Source organism: Leishmania mexicana, chromosome 16 (genome assembly GCF_000234665.1).
Source record: "Leishmania mexicana MHOM/GT/2001/U1103 complete genome, chromosome 16".
NCBI lineage: Eukaryota > Euglenozoa > Kinetoplastea > Trypanosomatida > Trypanosomatidae > Leishmania > Leishmania mexicana.
Window position 1 is genome coordinate 666596 of NC_018320.1, and position 15032 is coordinate 681627.

General features: G+C 60.9%; 2 protein-coding genes across 2 annotated transcripts in view; both read left to right on the forward strand.

Annotated features, from left to right (window-relative positions):
• Positions 1 to 1827: 1827 nt before the first annotated feature.
• Positions 1828 to 3900, forward strand: LMXM_16_1650 (conserved hypothetical protein; the record flags this gene model as incomplete). Its single annotated transcript, XM_003873806.1, has 1 exon — positions 1828 to 3900. One exon carries the CDS (start codon positions 1828 to 1830, stop codon positions 3898 to 3900), a length of 2073 nt encoding a protein of 690 aa, XP_003873855.1.
• A 2840-nt stretch (positions 3901 to 6740) lies between these two features.
• Positions 6741 to 15032, forward strand: part of LMXM_16_1660 (conserved hypothetical protein) — a gene marked incomplete at both ends in the record, with an annotated part of 11583 nt that continues 3291 nt past the window's right edge. Inside the window, one exon of the mRNA XM_003873807.1 lies at positions 6741 to 15032. Within this exon, the coding sequence (XP_003873856.1) occupies positions 6741 to 15032 (8292 nt within the window).

Genomic DNA, 15032 nt, shown 5'->3' on the forward strand with positions numbered 1-15032 from the left:
GGTACTGTTCACTGTTCTTTACCCTTTTAAGTTGTCAAAGACATGTGCATCCATGACGCGTAGGTGGGGGGAGGGGAGTTATGAACTCAGTACGTGCTCATCATCACCCCCTCCCCCTTCCCAGTTGATGAGCATTAAACAGTGCATTCACATGCACCCTCACTCTGGCAGGCGTTGCTCACACACACACACACACACACAACACGCATGAGCCCACTTCCCCCGGTTCTGTCACTCCTGTCGCACGTCGCTATCATTCGAACACAACACCCCCCAAAACGTTCTCTCGTGGAGTTGTCTGTCTGCCTCTCTGTGTATGTGTGCAGAAAGGGCCCCAGCGCCATGTGAGACACCGGCCAACCGTGCACAGACGAAGCGGCAGCGCAGAGACGCACAGGAGCGCAGACAAAAGAGGAAAAGGAGAATGTGCACACCATCTCTTGCCCTTCTTGCGGCTGTGCCTGCATGAGGCGTCGGTGAGAAGTAGTGCACTTGTAGAGCCCGTAACGAAGCTCTTGAGGCACCGCTCTTCGTGGCTCTTTTTCTCGCTGTTTTTCAGTGTGCACTGCGGCCTCTCGCCCTCTCCCCCCACTGCCTCCACTGTCACATCTCTCTCCCTCCTTCCCTCCATCTGGAGGCCACCTCTGTCTTTCGACTTCATCCTCCGTCTGTGCTACACAGTCACCATTGCGGCCGTCCAGCACTCCTGGCCCCTTCAGTTACCTTTTCCGCCGTTCTTTTCGTTCCCTTTAAGAGCGGAGTTGTACATTCATCGTAGCCGCTTTTTCTCTGACTGTGGTGGGTCTTCGTCCTGCGGGGGAGCCGGATCTGAGTCCCCTTCCTCCCCCTCCCCCTCTCTCCTTCCACGACACGCGCCATCAGAAAGACTCTCGCTGCTCTCTGCTTTATTCTTTCTTTTCCTTTCTGCCCTTCGTCATCCTCCGTTCTTCGTGTACATTTTCCCCTGTCCGCGTGCGCGCTCTCCCCCTCTCCTCTTGTACATCAACGTTGCTACTTCATTGTATGCGCATTCTTTCGGTTACTCTCTCTCCCTTTGTTGTATGTCTTTCCAATTTCTGTTTTCTTTGGTAGCTGGTTACCCGACCCTTGCGTGTGGGCCGTGTGTCTGCTGTGAGCTTGCCGGCGCGTGGTGGTCCTTCTTATTGTTGTCGTCGTCCCCCTTCCTCGCTCAGTAGCTCGTCAGGACGTCGTCGGTGGCCACACCGCCTCGCTCTCTCCCCTCTCCATTCCTACGCGCCTACGCGTCTGCGTAGGTGTGCGCAAAGGCGCACACTCACTCCCGCGCACCATTGTCCTCACTCTCCCCGCCTCTTTCTTCTACATACACAGACGCACGTGTACATGAACGCCCGTGCGGTCGCCTGTCACAGAGCACCCTGCAAGGACTACGGTAGTGCGTCTTTTACTTTCCTTCCGTCTTCCTCGTTGTGTGCAGCTGTGCCAACATCGTTGCCTTCCCGTTGACGCTCTTCACTCCCCACAACTCTGCTGCTGGATCGACGGGGACACTCCTCACCTCGCTGCCGCTTCTTTTTTCGTTTTGCCGGCATCTCCTCTCGCTTTCCGTCTTTGTGGAGGTCTCTTCACCGCCTGCTGCCCGAGTACGCTCTTGTGCTCCCCCTTCCAACTGCCGTCTAACATCTCGAACGCGCTCACGCCTCTGCCTCTCTCTCGCTCGGACTCCGCGGACCGCGCACATCGACCCAAACGACAGAAAGGAAGGTGGCTTCAACACCACCACCGAACAACAGCCACTCCGTGCGTGGAGGAGGAGAGGGGGCGTTTGAACGAAATACGTTAGCGAAGATGGATCGCGTGTACATCAAGTGCTGTCGCACCTTCTCCCTCGCTGCGGTCAACTGGAATGAGGCGTATCAGCTGGCGCTGGAGATGGGGGATAGCACGATGCAGTTGGCGACAGCACGGCAGGAGAAGCTGCGTCGAGTGGAGCAGGCCTTCGAAGAGGAGGTTATGCAGGGCGCTGTGCGTATCGTAACGCTGGACCCCAACGCGCCACGGTCGGTGCCAAAGGAGCTACTATGCTACCGCGACAAAAACGTCTTTTACCGCATTCTTCCAGATGGTCGCTCCGGCGGCAGCATCGTGGCCGCCTTGCGCGGCGTGTTGCAGAGCCGCAGCGCTCTGCTGACGGTGCCGCTCACGTCGGTCATTATGTATCGCGGCACCCCGGTGCTCGCCCAGGCGCTCGTGCCTTTGGGCGCAGAGCCGATGAAAATTTATGGCGATGGTGTAGAACCCAATCTGGAGGTGGCGGCTGAGGTGAAGATCATGGCAGATGTGCTGAAGACACCGCTGCCAGACCAAGTCTTATGTGAGGTGTATCAAGGCCTCGACGGACGCATGTACGTTACGAACACAAACGTCACGACAATCGCCTTGGACGACTCCATGCTCATCGGAGGTCCACTGAAACGACCCGAGATGCTCGCGCTGTGTCCGTGTGTCACCGCCACGTGCGAGGATGCACTGAACGTTCTGCGCAACCCAGTTGTGATGGAGGCTCTTCAGCATGTGCTGGATACCGCCGCCGACCAACAGTGCCGCCACCTCAGCGAAACGCTGCACTTCTACGGAGTCAATTTGTGCCTGCTGACGGGCGTGCTGGACGCCTTCGCGGAGCGTTACGGCAACACCGCATATGATGTGCAGCGCTTCACCGAAGTTGTTGCGATGGAGATGATGGCACGCACGATCAAGCAGGAGTTCTACACCGAGGTGCAAGCCAAGCGGCTTGGGATAGACGTGGTCGGCATCAACAAGTGCTACGGGCTGCACCTCCGTGCGGCGCTACAGTCGGAGCAGGAAGATAGGTTTATTCAACTGGTGCTTCTCAAATACGCCATCCACAACGAAGGCGGGAGAGCAGACGTTTTCAGAGAGACTCTACTGACAGTGCGTCGCGATCATCGCAGCGCGCTCGTGAAGCGGGTTTCCTGGCTGATGGGAGTCCGTTCCGCTCCCGCAGCTGAAGTAGCTAAGAAAGAGCGAACAGTGGTGTGGGCTCCTCTCATAGCCGGACGCATCACGCCGCACCTGTGCGATCCACAGCTCATGTGCTCCCTAGAGCCCCTGTATCGCAGCCTGCAGTCGTGCGAAGCGCACTGCTTCGCCCACTGCTACCCGCTTCAGGTTAAGGTGGCCATGTGGCAGGGCCGCATCGGCGACGGCCTTAACCTCGCCAGCACCGCAGCGGAGCAGGCCCGAGCGCGCTACGGAGACGCCTCACTCCGCGCCGTGCAGGCGCAGCGCACATTCATGAGGCTTCTCTTTACAGTGCCATCTCTGGAAAATGTGCGGGAGGCTTATGGCATGGTGACTCCCATCCTTGAGGCGTACGAGGACTGCGCAGGGCCAATCACGAGAGCCAAGTGCCACATCGAAGTCGGCTGCTGCCTCCTTGCTGTGTCCGCCGTAATGGACGTCGTCGGCGAGGCGGCTCGACACTTCCGGGCAGCGGGGCAGCTGCTCCCAGCCTCGCTCCGCAGTTCTAGCGGGGCCTGGCTCTACCTACAGCCGAGCCTCGGCCTTGTGCGGTGCCGCCAGCTGGACCAGAAGAGTGGACTAGTGCCTCTCAAGGCGCTTGTAACTGACGCCATGTACTTCTCTCGCGTTATTACGCCAGCCGACTACTGCACGGAGTACTTGTGGGAGCTAGGAATGGAGCTGGCGGCGGCGCGACACTATGCGGAGTCGACTCAGATTTTGACGGCGGCGTATAGCATGGCAAAGCGCACACAGGGCACGAAACTGGACGCTGACAGGATTCGCAGCGACACCATGCGCGTTTACAGTGAGTGCAATCCTGAAAAGTACGCCGCCTACTGCAGTGCAATTTCTGAGAGAACGCGCGTCGCCTAGAGTCGAGGAGCGCAGGAGACGGGAAGGTCTGAGGCGTGCTACTGCTGCACCTCACCAATCCTCGTTGCTGGATGATTCCGAAGATCAACGCGCTTCGCCTTTCCTCTCTTTCGCACTGAGGTCTCTGTCTATGAGGTGCTCTGCCTGTCTCTGTGCCTGCGGCGGCGGTTGTGGAATAGCTTCTCCCTCACTCTCTCTTTGCCAGTGCACCGGCCTACGGGTGCCCTCCCTCCCTTGTTGCGGTCGTCACTCCTTACGGTTCTCTTTGTGCTCCGGTGAGTGTTGCCAGATGGGGTGGATGGCAAGGCTTCGTTCTTCGCTCCTTTTTCGTTCTGTATTCAGTGCGTGGGGGTGGGCTGTCTAGGCCATTGCATCTCCTCGTCGGCTCCGCCACATGCTGGACGGGGGACGCGCCTGAGGGGACAAAAAGACAGAGCGGTGGCAATAAAGAAACCAAGCGGCGACCTGGAGTGCGAGAGTGCGCGAACAATCTGCACACAAGTTTTCCACTGCGCGACAACTTGGAAGTATGATAGGGGTGTTAGAAGGCGGCAGTCGTCAACTCCCCTTTTCTGTCTTTTCTGTCTTTTGTGTCTCTCTCTGCCTGTTGACAGCGGGCGCAGCTGAGCCGATTCTTTGAGAGGACACCACTGTATACACATTCGTGCTCGGCTCTTCCGATTGAACCGCGTATTGTTTTCATATGGAAAGCGGAGAAACCCCACTCGCATGTACTCTCTCATTTTTCGTTTTCTTGTCTTCATTCGAGATGCCCGTTTCTCTGCCGTGCAGCACGAGTACAAACGCCGCTCCAGCCGGAATGTCAGAGGCCCCCATCGCCTGGTGCAGTGCAGCGGGAGACACGCGTTAGAATGCTGCCGGCCCAGTCATCTGAGAGCGCGGCCCTTGCACCAAACCCTACCCACCTCCGCTTCGCACGTCGCCTCGCAGCCGCTCACATCATGCCGGTCGCCACCCCTGGTGCATGCGTCCCGGGGTGGCTCTCAGGCTCCGCACCACCGGCAGGCAGTGTGAGGGCCGGGCGAGATGCGTCCGAGTCACACTGACACCCTACCCTTCGTATGGGCGGCACTAGCGTGTCCACTGTCGCAGGTCTCTCCGACGCAACGCCATCCAGGGCCTGACACTGCCGGCATCAGCAGCGATAGGTCGCCCTAACCTCCCCTATGCTGTGGCCGCTCGGCCCTGCCACCGCCAGGGGTGGTTCGGCATTTCCCAGGGGCTGCATAGTTTCTCCCTTCCTATGCCCACGAGGGGGGGGGGAGCCAGGGGACCTGGTAGCGTGCACTGATGTGTCCCGTAGTCTTGGGAGCGTATGTCGTTTCACAGCAAGCAAACAGAGAGCGGATTAACAGTGAGAGCCTTCTCGTGGTGGAGGCGCCTGGGATCAGTCTGAGTACACGGTGCTTTTGAAGGTGGCCGCGAGACTCCACGTGGGTAGGCGTGACCCCCGTTTTGGCCCTCCTCTGCATGGCGTTCTCCTTTCAGCCATTATGTACTACAACTCCTCCCTGCCTCTCTCCCCTCTGTGCGTAACTCCTTTCTGGGCTCTTGCTCGCATCGCACACACTCGACAGGAGCGGTATCGATATCTGCACAAGCAACCACCACCAAGAAGAGTGCACCTTGCAAGTAGTCTTTTCGCACAGCCCATATACACACCCACGGCCCTACATACCTTTGCTCACCGCCTTCTTTATCTCTCTCCTGCCGTATTGCGCTCTCCCCGCTGCGGAGGCACTTTTGCCTTTTTGTTTTGTACTTCAGTTGCTGCGATATCAAAGCGCTCCTGCCCTCGCGCTCTTTCGTTAACCTTGTACACCAACACCCCACTATCCCTCCGTGCGTCTGACAAGGCGGACGTCAGCTCTCCCCCGCGCCCTTCAACTGCCCTCGCGTGGCGTCTTCTTCGCATTAGAGATAGCCCATTCCAAAGCCTCTTTGCTCTCGTGTAGTGCTCTGTACTGTCGCTCACTCTTTGTTTGCCAGCCTGCCTCTCCCTCCATATCCGTGCCATCATTCTCCCTCTCTCCGCTGTCAAGTGCGTTCGTGGTCCCTCTCTTCGCCTGTTCACCTCTCCTCCCTTTGCTCGCCTTTGTACTTGTGTTTTGGCGTTTAGTTTTTCGGCTGCTTTCTTTTCATTTGAACTCCACTCAACCGTGTGCGTGCCTCTGTCTGTCTCTCTGCACGCCTGCCGGTGCCCGTGTGCTTCACCTACTGATTGACAATTTAATTCTTGGGCGTGCTGCCAACATTGCCCCGTCACCTCCTTCATACGTGCATTTGCTTTCCTTGTCCTTTCGCGCCGGACTCAGCCGTGTCTGGGCACATACGCACCCAACTGGACGCACAGCTTGACTGCAGCTGCAGGAGAGAAGGAAAAGCCCACGCAAAGCCACAGGGCTTTGGTTCACGACTTAGTCTTGGAAGCCTCCGCGGTGCTGTTCAACACTAAAGTAGGTGAGACCTTCATTCGTGCTTTCAAATACACCGTCACCCACACTCACCTGTGACGGACGCCAAGCGCGTCCAGTGCGGTGGCTCTAGCGTCGCCTCTTCGTTATTTCTTTTTCCACCATTCTTTCTTGTTGTGCCCGGCTTACCTTCCCCCTCGCATTCTCCGTTGATCACCGCCCCCCTCCCCCTCTCTCCCCCTCTTTGTCTCTCTACCCGTCGCCTCCCTCAGCTGGTTAGCCGCCTTTTTGTTACTCGCCACACGGCGCTTCACTTGCACGTCGGCATCTTCTCCTTGGCATCTCCTGCGCTGGAGGTTGCGCGTTTGCGCGTGTGGCGGTTGGTCTCTGTGTGGTAGCGAAGCCATGAGGCGGCCAGCGAGCGCCACACCAGCCCGCAGCGCGGTGTCAGTGGCATTCCGCGATGACCTTGCAAAGAAAACCCCGCCGAGTGCTACAAGGAACGACCGCTCCCTCAGCTCCAACGGCAGTCGGTGGGCAACGGAATCTCAACTCGCTATTTGCAAGAATCCGTCATTTCCTATTCAGCAGACCGCCCCCAAGCCGTACCTGGCTGCGTGCGCAGAAATCACACCGAAGGGTCGCAACTGGAATGCCGAGTTTCAGCTGGCCTGGGAGATGGAGAGCGACACGATCGAGCAAGCGGAGCTTCGGCTGCGCATTCTTCATCAGATTGAGCGCGACTTCGAGGGGGAGGCGGCAGGCACAATTGTCAAGATCGTGCGGTTAGAGAATGACATGCCGGCGGAACTGCTCAACTTTGTGCAGTGCTTCAGGGTGCGCAACATTTTTTTTCGTATTCTGCCGGACAGTCGCTCTGGGCGAAACTACATTGCTTCCTTGCGTGGGATTCTGCAGAGCGACAGCCACCTCCTCTCGGTGCCGCTCTCCACCATGTTCTACTACCGAGGCATGCCGGTGCTAGCCCAGGCGCTCGTGCCCATGACGAAGCGACCGAAGCGGCTTTACGGGGTGAATTCCACCAACGATGTCGAGGTCGAGGCTGAGCTTGTGTTTGTCGCGGAGGCGCTCCACATTCCGCTTCCTGACACCGGCATAGAGGTCTACGAGGCGCTGGATGGGCGCTACTACGTCACCAACTCGAACGCAACGCTGACGCCGCTGTTTGTGGACGACACGATCATGAAGCGCCAGGAAATGCTGCGGATATGCCCCGAGGTGGTCGAGGGCGCCGACAACACGATGGAGGTGCTGGACGATAGGGCCCTCCAGGAAACTGTTCTCCAAGTATGTTGCAGATCCACCACTGCGACTGCTTCTGCCACCCTCACTCAGGTATGTGAATCTCTCCACGCTCGCGGTGTTAACTTGTGCCTTCTCAAGCAGGTAGCGCACCGGCTACTGTTTGCCGGTCACTGCGATGTACGTGCGGTGGAACAGACGGTGCAGTTGCTTGCGTGTGAGATGCTCTGCCGCTCAGTAAAGCAGGAGTTCTACATCGAGATCCAAGGTAAACGCATGGCGTACGACGAGCTTTTTCTGACGCGCACCCTCTCCAAATACTTTGCATTGGTGTTCGCTCCCCCGCCGCAGTTCCGCGCCAAATTCCTTGACGTGGTCTCAAAAAAGTACGGCATCACAGCCGAGGATGAATATCTCATCGACGTGCTCATCTCCTTCAGGACAGAGTGGAAGCAGCGCATCATGGACCGCGTGTGCCACCTACTCGGCGCCACGATTCGCAAAGAGAACGGCACCATGCAAGTGACGTGGAGGCCCTTCGCGAACGCGTCCGTAATACCACAATTGGTGGACCCGGGGGTGGCAATACAATTGGCAGCGGTGTACAACCGTGTGCGCACGGACCCGCCGCACTGGTACGCGTTCTGCCTGCCTCTGCACTGGAAGGTGGCGTGCTGGCAGCACAACTTTGCCGAAGCACTTAGCCTCGTGCGCGAGGACGCCGCCGCGCAGGAGGAGCGCACCGGTCCGCAGCAGCTCATCCGCTTGATGATGGAGCGCTCGGTCTGCCACGTGTCTTTTCAGACGCGTGACTGGCAGTGCATTCAGGACGGGCGGTCGCGCTTCCCATCAGTACTAGCGGGGTACGAGCAATGGGCTAGCCACAAGACCCAGGGGCGCCGCTGTATCGAATACGGCTTTTGGCTCGTCGACGTAGCAGAGGCGCTGACGGAGGCGCCGGCAGAGCTGCGCAGCTGCGTTGAGGAGGCCGTGCACTACTTTTACAACGCCATCGCGCGCATGCCAGCTTATTTGCGCAGCGAGCACGGCGCGTGGCTGCACCTGCAGCCCTACATGGGTCTTCTGCGCTGCAAGAAGCTGCTGCCCTCGTGCTCCGTTGACACACATGCTCTTGTCCAGCATTCAGTGGAGCTGAGCAAGGTGGGCTGGGCCTCCGATTTCTTCATCAACTACCTCAGTGAGTTGGGCCGGCAACTGGAGTACGAGGGGAACTTCGCAGACGCCATTCAGGTGCTGCTGACAGCAATCTCGCTGTCGAAGGAAAAGCCAACATTTGCGCCCGATTTGCACACGCTTCTCGCCGACGCTGCCCATGTCTACCGATCCTGGGATCTTCGCACGCACGCCGACGCGTGCATTGAGCTCACGAACGAAGCCATCCGCTACGCCGCCAAGTACTACGGCGTAGAAAGTCGTGAGTACGGTGTTGCCCTCAACAACCGTGGCTCTATCGAGACCGAACTCGACTGGTTCGACCGCGCTGAGGAGACGCTGCGCAACGCTGGGGCCGCTTTGAGCGCAGCGGGTGTTCCACACGGCGACCCCGACTATGTCGCCTACGCGCGCAACCTCGAGACGCTGTGGCGGCGGCGGCACCCGAGCCAGCCACGGCCCACCCATCTCCCCGGGTTTCTGCGTCGCTTTCCTTTCTTGGAGTCCGCCTGCGAAGGCGTCCCATGGGACGACGTTCGGCCTATCGAGGACGGCCGCTTTGCAGCGCTGGCGCGGGAGCGTGCGCAGGAGGCTGATGGGACCAAGGAAGCATACCGTCTGGAGGCTGATATGAAACAGCGGGTCGGTGAGATATTCCGACTTCTCTTGTCCGGCGCGACGCTCAAGCAGTACCCATTTCTACCAGCGCAGATGGAAGGTGTGTACGTGGAAGGCCTTTCACTCATGTATGACCGAATATTCCTCGAGTTGGCGACACAGTGGCACCATACGCCGGCGGCGTCTCCAGCCCGCCACCTGCAAGAGCGTCGCATGATCGCATACGTATCGGTCAAGGCCCGGCGCACGGAAGACCGCCGCGTCTACGAGCATCACGTAGAGGACACATTCCTGGAGCTTTTCGGCACATCCGTCAATGCGCTGCTTCCTGTGGATTTCTCTGAGGTGGTGGAGGATGCTGAGGTACAGTCGCTGATGAACGAGTACGAGCGATTGAAGGCACACCGCGCACCTGCGGCGGAGTTGGACGAGGCACAGGCACGTATTGGCCAACGTGTAGATGCCTTTGAGTCAGAGCAGTGGGGTTGGCGCCAATCGATCTCGGCTTGGGTCCCGGAGACATTGCTGCACTCCTGCTTCCTGCGCGACTTTTCTCGCGATGGCGCACTCCGTGACTTGCTGGTCGCGCGCCAACACGCCACACACACCGGAGAGATCGTGATACCACATGACATTCTGGAGGCTCGTATCGAGGCCCTATGCGTGTCCATCTGGGAGCGTGGACAGCTCGATCGTCTGTACTGCCGCTCTGAATCACACCAGCTGCAGCAGCGCTACCGTCTGTCCTCGCCTCGTGTGCATCTCCAGCCCCTCAGCGCCATCTTTGAAGATCTGCTCGAGCCGTGGAGTACGAGTCTGTACGCCTCCACCGACCTAGACGACCGCGATCGTGTGGTTGCCGCGGTGCACCGGCGCGGAAGGCTCAACACTGATGCTGAATATCTTGAGCAGTGGTACCCGCGCCTCCGTGGGACGCAGTGCCCAACATGGATGCTGGTGGGTCTGCCTCACCGCTTCGACGCCGCATACCAACGTGAGCGACTGCAGTGGCAAGCGAGCGACGGCAGCACCAGTGCTGCGGCATTGGTACGCCTTCGCCAATACCTGGCCTTCATCCACACCCGTGCACACAAAGCTCGCGTTGGTGTGATGCGGGGCCGTATCCGAGCGGAAGCGATGTACCCCTTTCTGTGTTTGCGCTACGACGGTGTACATGTGCTGGATTTGGCTCTGGGCGAAGATCAGATCTTTTGTGAGCACTACGCCGACTACACGCGGCTGTCCAGCGAGTCGAAGCTGTCTGCGCGGCGGCTGCAATCCTGCGAAGAGCGTATGAAGGCACGTGCGGCGGTTTTGGCGCAGCAGCTGCGCGAACGAGAGGCAGCACTGCAGCACCGTTTCGGCAGCTACCTACGCAGCAGCGACGCCCCTCTGCAGTGGTCGAGCACCTTTATCGAGTACACCCCACGTGTCCTGCAGTGTGAGCAGTACCATCTCGCTCACAGCAAGGAGGTGGCGGGCTCAAAAGCGGCGCGCGACTCTGCACGGTGCGCGCACAGAGTTCGCCGGTACATACGGCACATGTCACAGGACCAGTTCCAGCGGCGCCTAATACGTGGAAGCTACGTCGAAGAGATCGCTGAGCGTTGCCCGTATCTATCGCTCATGCCTATCGCCTCCGTTTCGCTGTCCACGCTTCCTTTCGAGTGCCGGCACGAGTTCCGCATGCTGCACGCGACGCTTTTCGAGCCCCTCCGCGACACCCACGAGGACATGAAGGGCAATCCGAAAAGAAGAAGCGAAGCAGCGACGGTGCCAGTGCCGCCTCTTTGCGCATCTCTTCCCGCTTATCAGTCGGAGTCTGTTTTGACCAAGACCCACCAGCTGACCTGCATTGTAGAGGAGATGGCTCAGGAAGAGTTTGATGCTCAGCTGCGGTTGCTGAAGATGTTTCCCGGTATTCCTCACGCGGTTCTCGGGGTTCCGACGACACAGCTAGTGCTTCCGCCCAACTTTGAGCAGCAGTGGTCCATAGCGGCGAAGGAGGGCTTCAATGGCCCTTCCACACCCGCAGTGTACTCAGCTCTCGTGGAGTGCGCTACGTTCGCTCGTGCCCTGCCGCTCGCAAGGCAATACCTCGACGAGCTGAGTCTTACATCGCAACCATTTCTCCTTTACACAACGCGCCAGTGTGTCTCTCTCCGTCACCTGCCCCTGCGCGACGATGAACGGTACTCTGCACTGCTCAAAACGTATGGTGCGCTATTAGTGCGGAGCCCGCCAACGTCACCAGAGTGCTCTCTTCAGCGCGTGCGCCTGGCAGCTCGCGCAGACCAACTCGCGCTGCGGGCCACTCGACAGTGGGACCGCCTCCTCCGTCAGTTCCCTCAGCCCCCTGCCTTGAGCGACGACCAGCTCGTCCACCTGCAAAAGCATCCATCGATGCTTCGAACTGCGCGGCGTGCACCCGACACAACGATAGACCCACATACAACTCAAGCCATCCTACAGGAGCTTGATAATCAGCAGCGACAAGATACAGACAAGGCGATCGCCAACGCAGAACTCCACACCGACCTATCCTTCCTTCACTCATCAACGGAAGCACAGGACGTGACAGGAGATTCGACACTTCTCCAGTCCTACGAAACAGTCAAGCGAACCCTCCACACACCATCGCCGTTGGACGATCACGAAACCCACACCGAGAACAAAACCCATAACAACACAATGGAACTCACTGAAGACGTGCCATCGTCGATAATACACTCAGCAACCGGCTCCCACCATCCAAAGCACACAATGTCGCGAGTTGCACCCGAGGCGATACCGTCTCAATCTGACGCCTCTAAAAACTTCACCTCCAGCTACCCGTTCCTACGGCTGCAGGAGGAGGAGGGGTGGGTGGAGGCGCTCGCGGCGGACGAGGCGTTCCAGCGTCTCGCTGCGGAGTACGCGGACCTGGTGTGCGACCCGAAAAAAAACGCTGCCGCGCTTCGCGGTGTGGAGGACGCGATGAACGAGCGCGGCGACGCTGTTGCGGCGACGCTGCGGCGCGCTGCTGCGATGGACGAGCTGGCGTCGCGCTACCCGTTCCTACGGCTGCACGAGGAGGAGGGGTGGGTGGAGGCGCTCGCGGCGGACGAGGCGTTCCAGCGTCTCGCTGCGGAGTACGCGGACCTGGTGTGCGACCCGAAAAAGAACGCTGCCGCGCTTCGCGGTGTGGAGGACGCGATGAACGAGCGCGGCGACGCTGTTGCGGCGACGCTGCGGCGCGCTGCTGCGATGGACGAGCTGGCGTCGCGCTACCCGTTCCTACGCCTGCACGAGGAGGAGGGGTGGGTGGAGGCGCTCGCAGCGGACGAGGCGTTCCAGCGTCACGCTGCGGAGTACGCGGACCTGGTGTGCGACCCGAAAAAGAACGCTGCCGCGCTTCGCGGTGTGGAGGACGCGATGAACGAGCGCGGCGACGCTGTTGCGGCGACGCTGCGGCGCGCTGCTGCGATGGACGAGCTGGCGTCGCGCTACCCGTTCCTACGCCTGCACGAGGAGGAGGGGTGGGTGGAGGCGCTCGCGGCGGACGAGGCGTTCCAGCGTCACGCTGCGGAGTACGCGGACCTGGTGTGCGACCCGAAAAAGAACGCTGCCGCGCTTCGCGGTGTGGAGGACGCGATGAACGAGCGCGGCGACGCTGTTGCGGCGACGCTGCGGCGCGCTGCTGCGATGGACGAGCTGGCGTCGCGCTACCCGTTCCTACGCCTGCACGAGGAGGAGGGGTGGGTGGAGGCGCTCGCGGCGGACGAGGCGTTCCAGGGCCTGGCTGCGGAGTACGCGGATCTGGTGTGCGACCCGAAAAAGAACGCTGCCGCGCTTCGCCGTGTGGAGGACGCGATGAACGAGCGCGGCGACGCTGTTGCGGCGACGCTGCGGCGCGCTGCTGCGATGGACGAGCTGGCGTCGCGCTACCCGTTCCTACGCCTGCAGGAGGAGGAGGGGTGGGTGGAGGCGCTCGCAGCGGACGAGGCGTTCCAGCGTCACGCTGCGGAGTACGCGGACCTGGTGTGCGACCCGAAAAAGAACGCTGCCGCGCTTCGCGGTGTGGAGGACGCGATGAACGAGCGCGGCGACGCTGTTGCGGCGACGCTGCGGCGCGCTGCTGCGATGGACGAGCTGGCGTCGCGCTACCCGTTCCTACGCCTGCACGAGGAGGAGGGGTGGGTGGAGGCGCTCGCAGCGGACGAGGCGTTCCAGCGTCACGCTGCGGAGTACGCGGACCTGGTGTGCGACCCGAAAAAGAACGCTGCCGCGCTTCGCGGTGTGGAGGACGCGATGAACGAGCGCGGCGACGCTGTTGCGGCGACGCTGCGGCGCGCTGCTGCGATGGACGAGCTGGCGTCGCGCTACCCGTTCCTACGCCTGCAGGAGGAGGAGGGGTGGGTGGAGGCGCTCGCAGCGGACGAGGCGTTCCAGCGTCACGCTGCGGAGTACGCGGACCTGGTGTGCGACCCGAAAAAGAACGCTGCCGCGCTTCGCGGTGTGGAGGACGCGATGAACGAGCGCGGCGACGCTGTTGCGGCGACGCTGCGGCGCGCTGCTGCGATGGACGAGCTGGCGTCGCGCTACCCGTTCCTACGCCTGCACGAGGAGGAGGGGTGGGTGGAGGCGCTCGCAGCGGACGAGGCGTTCCAGCGTCACGCTGCGGAGTACGCGGACCTGGTGTGCGACCCGAAAAAGAACGCTGCCGCGCTTCGCGGTGTGGAGGACGCGATGAACGAGCGCGGCGACGCTGTTGCGGCGACGCTGCGGCGCGCTGCTGCGATGGACGAGCTGGCGTCGCGCTACCCGTTCCTACGGCTGCACGAGGAGGAGGGGTGGGTGGAGGCGCTCGCGGCGGACGAGGCGTTCCAGCGTCTCGCTGCGGAGTACGCGGAGCTGGTGTGCGACCCGAAAAAGAACGCTGCCGCGCTTCGCGGTGTGGAGGACGCGATGAACGAGCGCGGCGACGCTGTTGCGGCGACGCTGCGGCGCGCTGCTGCGATGGACGAGCTGGCGTCGCGCTACCCGTTCCTACGCCTGCACGAGGAGGAGGGGTGGGTGGAGGCGCTCGCGGCGGACGAGGCGTTCCAGGGCCTGGCTGCGGAGTACGCGGAGCTGGTGTGCGACCCGAAAAAGAACGCTGCCGCGCTTCGCGGTGTGGAGGACGCGATGAACGAGCGCGGCGACGCTGTTGCGGCGACGCTGCGGCGCGCTGCTGCGATGGACGAGCTGGCGTCGCGCTACCCGTTCCTACGCCTGCAGGAGGAGGAGGGGTGGGTGGAGGCGCTCGCAGCGGACGAGGCGTTCCAGCGTCACGCTGCGGAGTACGCGGACCTGGTGTGCGACCCGAAAAAGAACGCTGCCGCGCTTCGCGGTGTGGAGGACGCGATGAACGAGCGCGGCGACGCTGTTGCGGCGACGCTGCGGCGCGCTGCTGCGATGGACGAGCTGGCGTCGCGCTACCCGTTCCTACGGCTGCACGAGGAGGAGGGGTGGGTGGAGGCGCTCGCAGCGGACGAGGCGTTCCAGCGTCACGCTGCGGAGTACGCGGAGCTGGTGTGCGACCCGAAAAAAAACGCTGCCGCGCTTCGCGGTGTGGAGGACGCGATGAACGAGCGTGGTAAATGGCTTGGAGCGCTGCTTTCT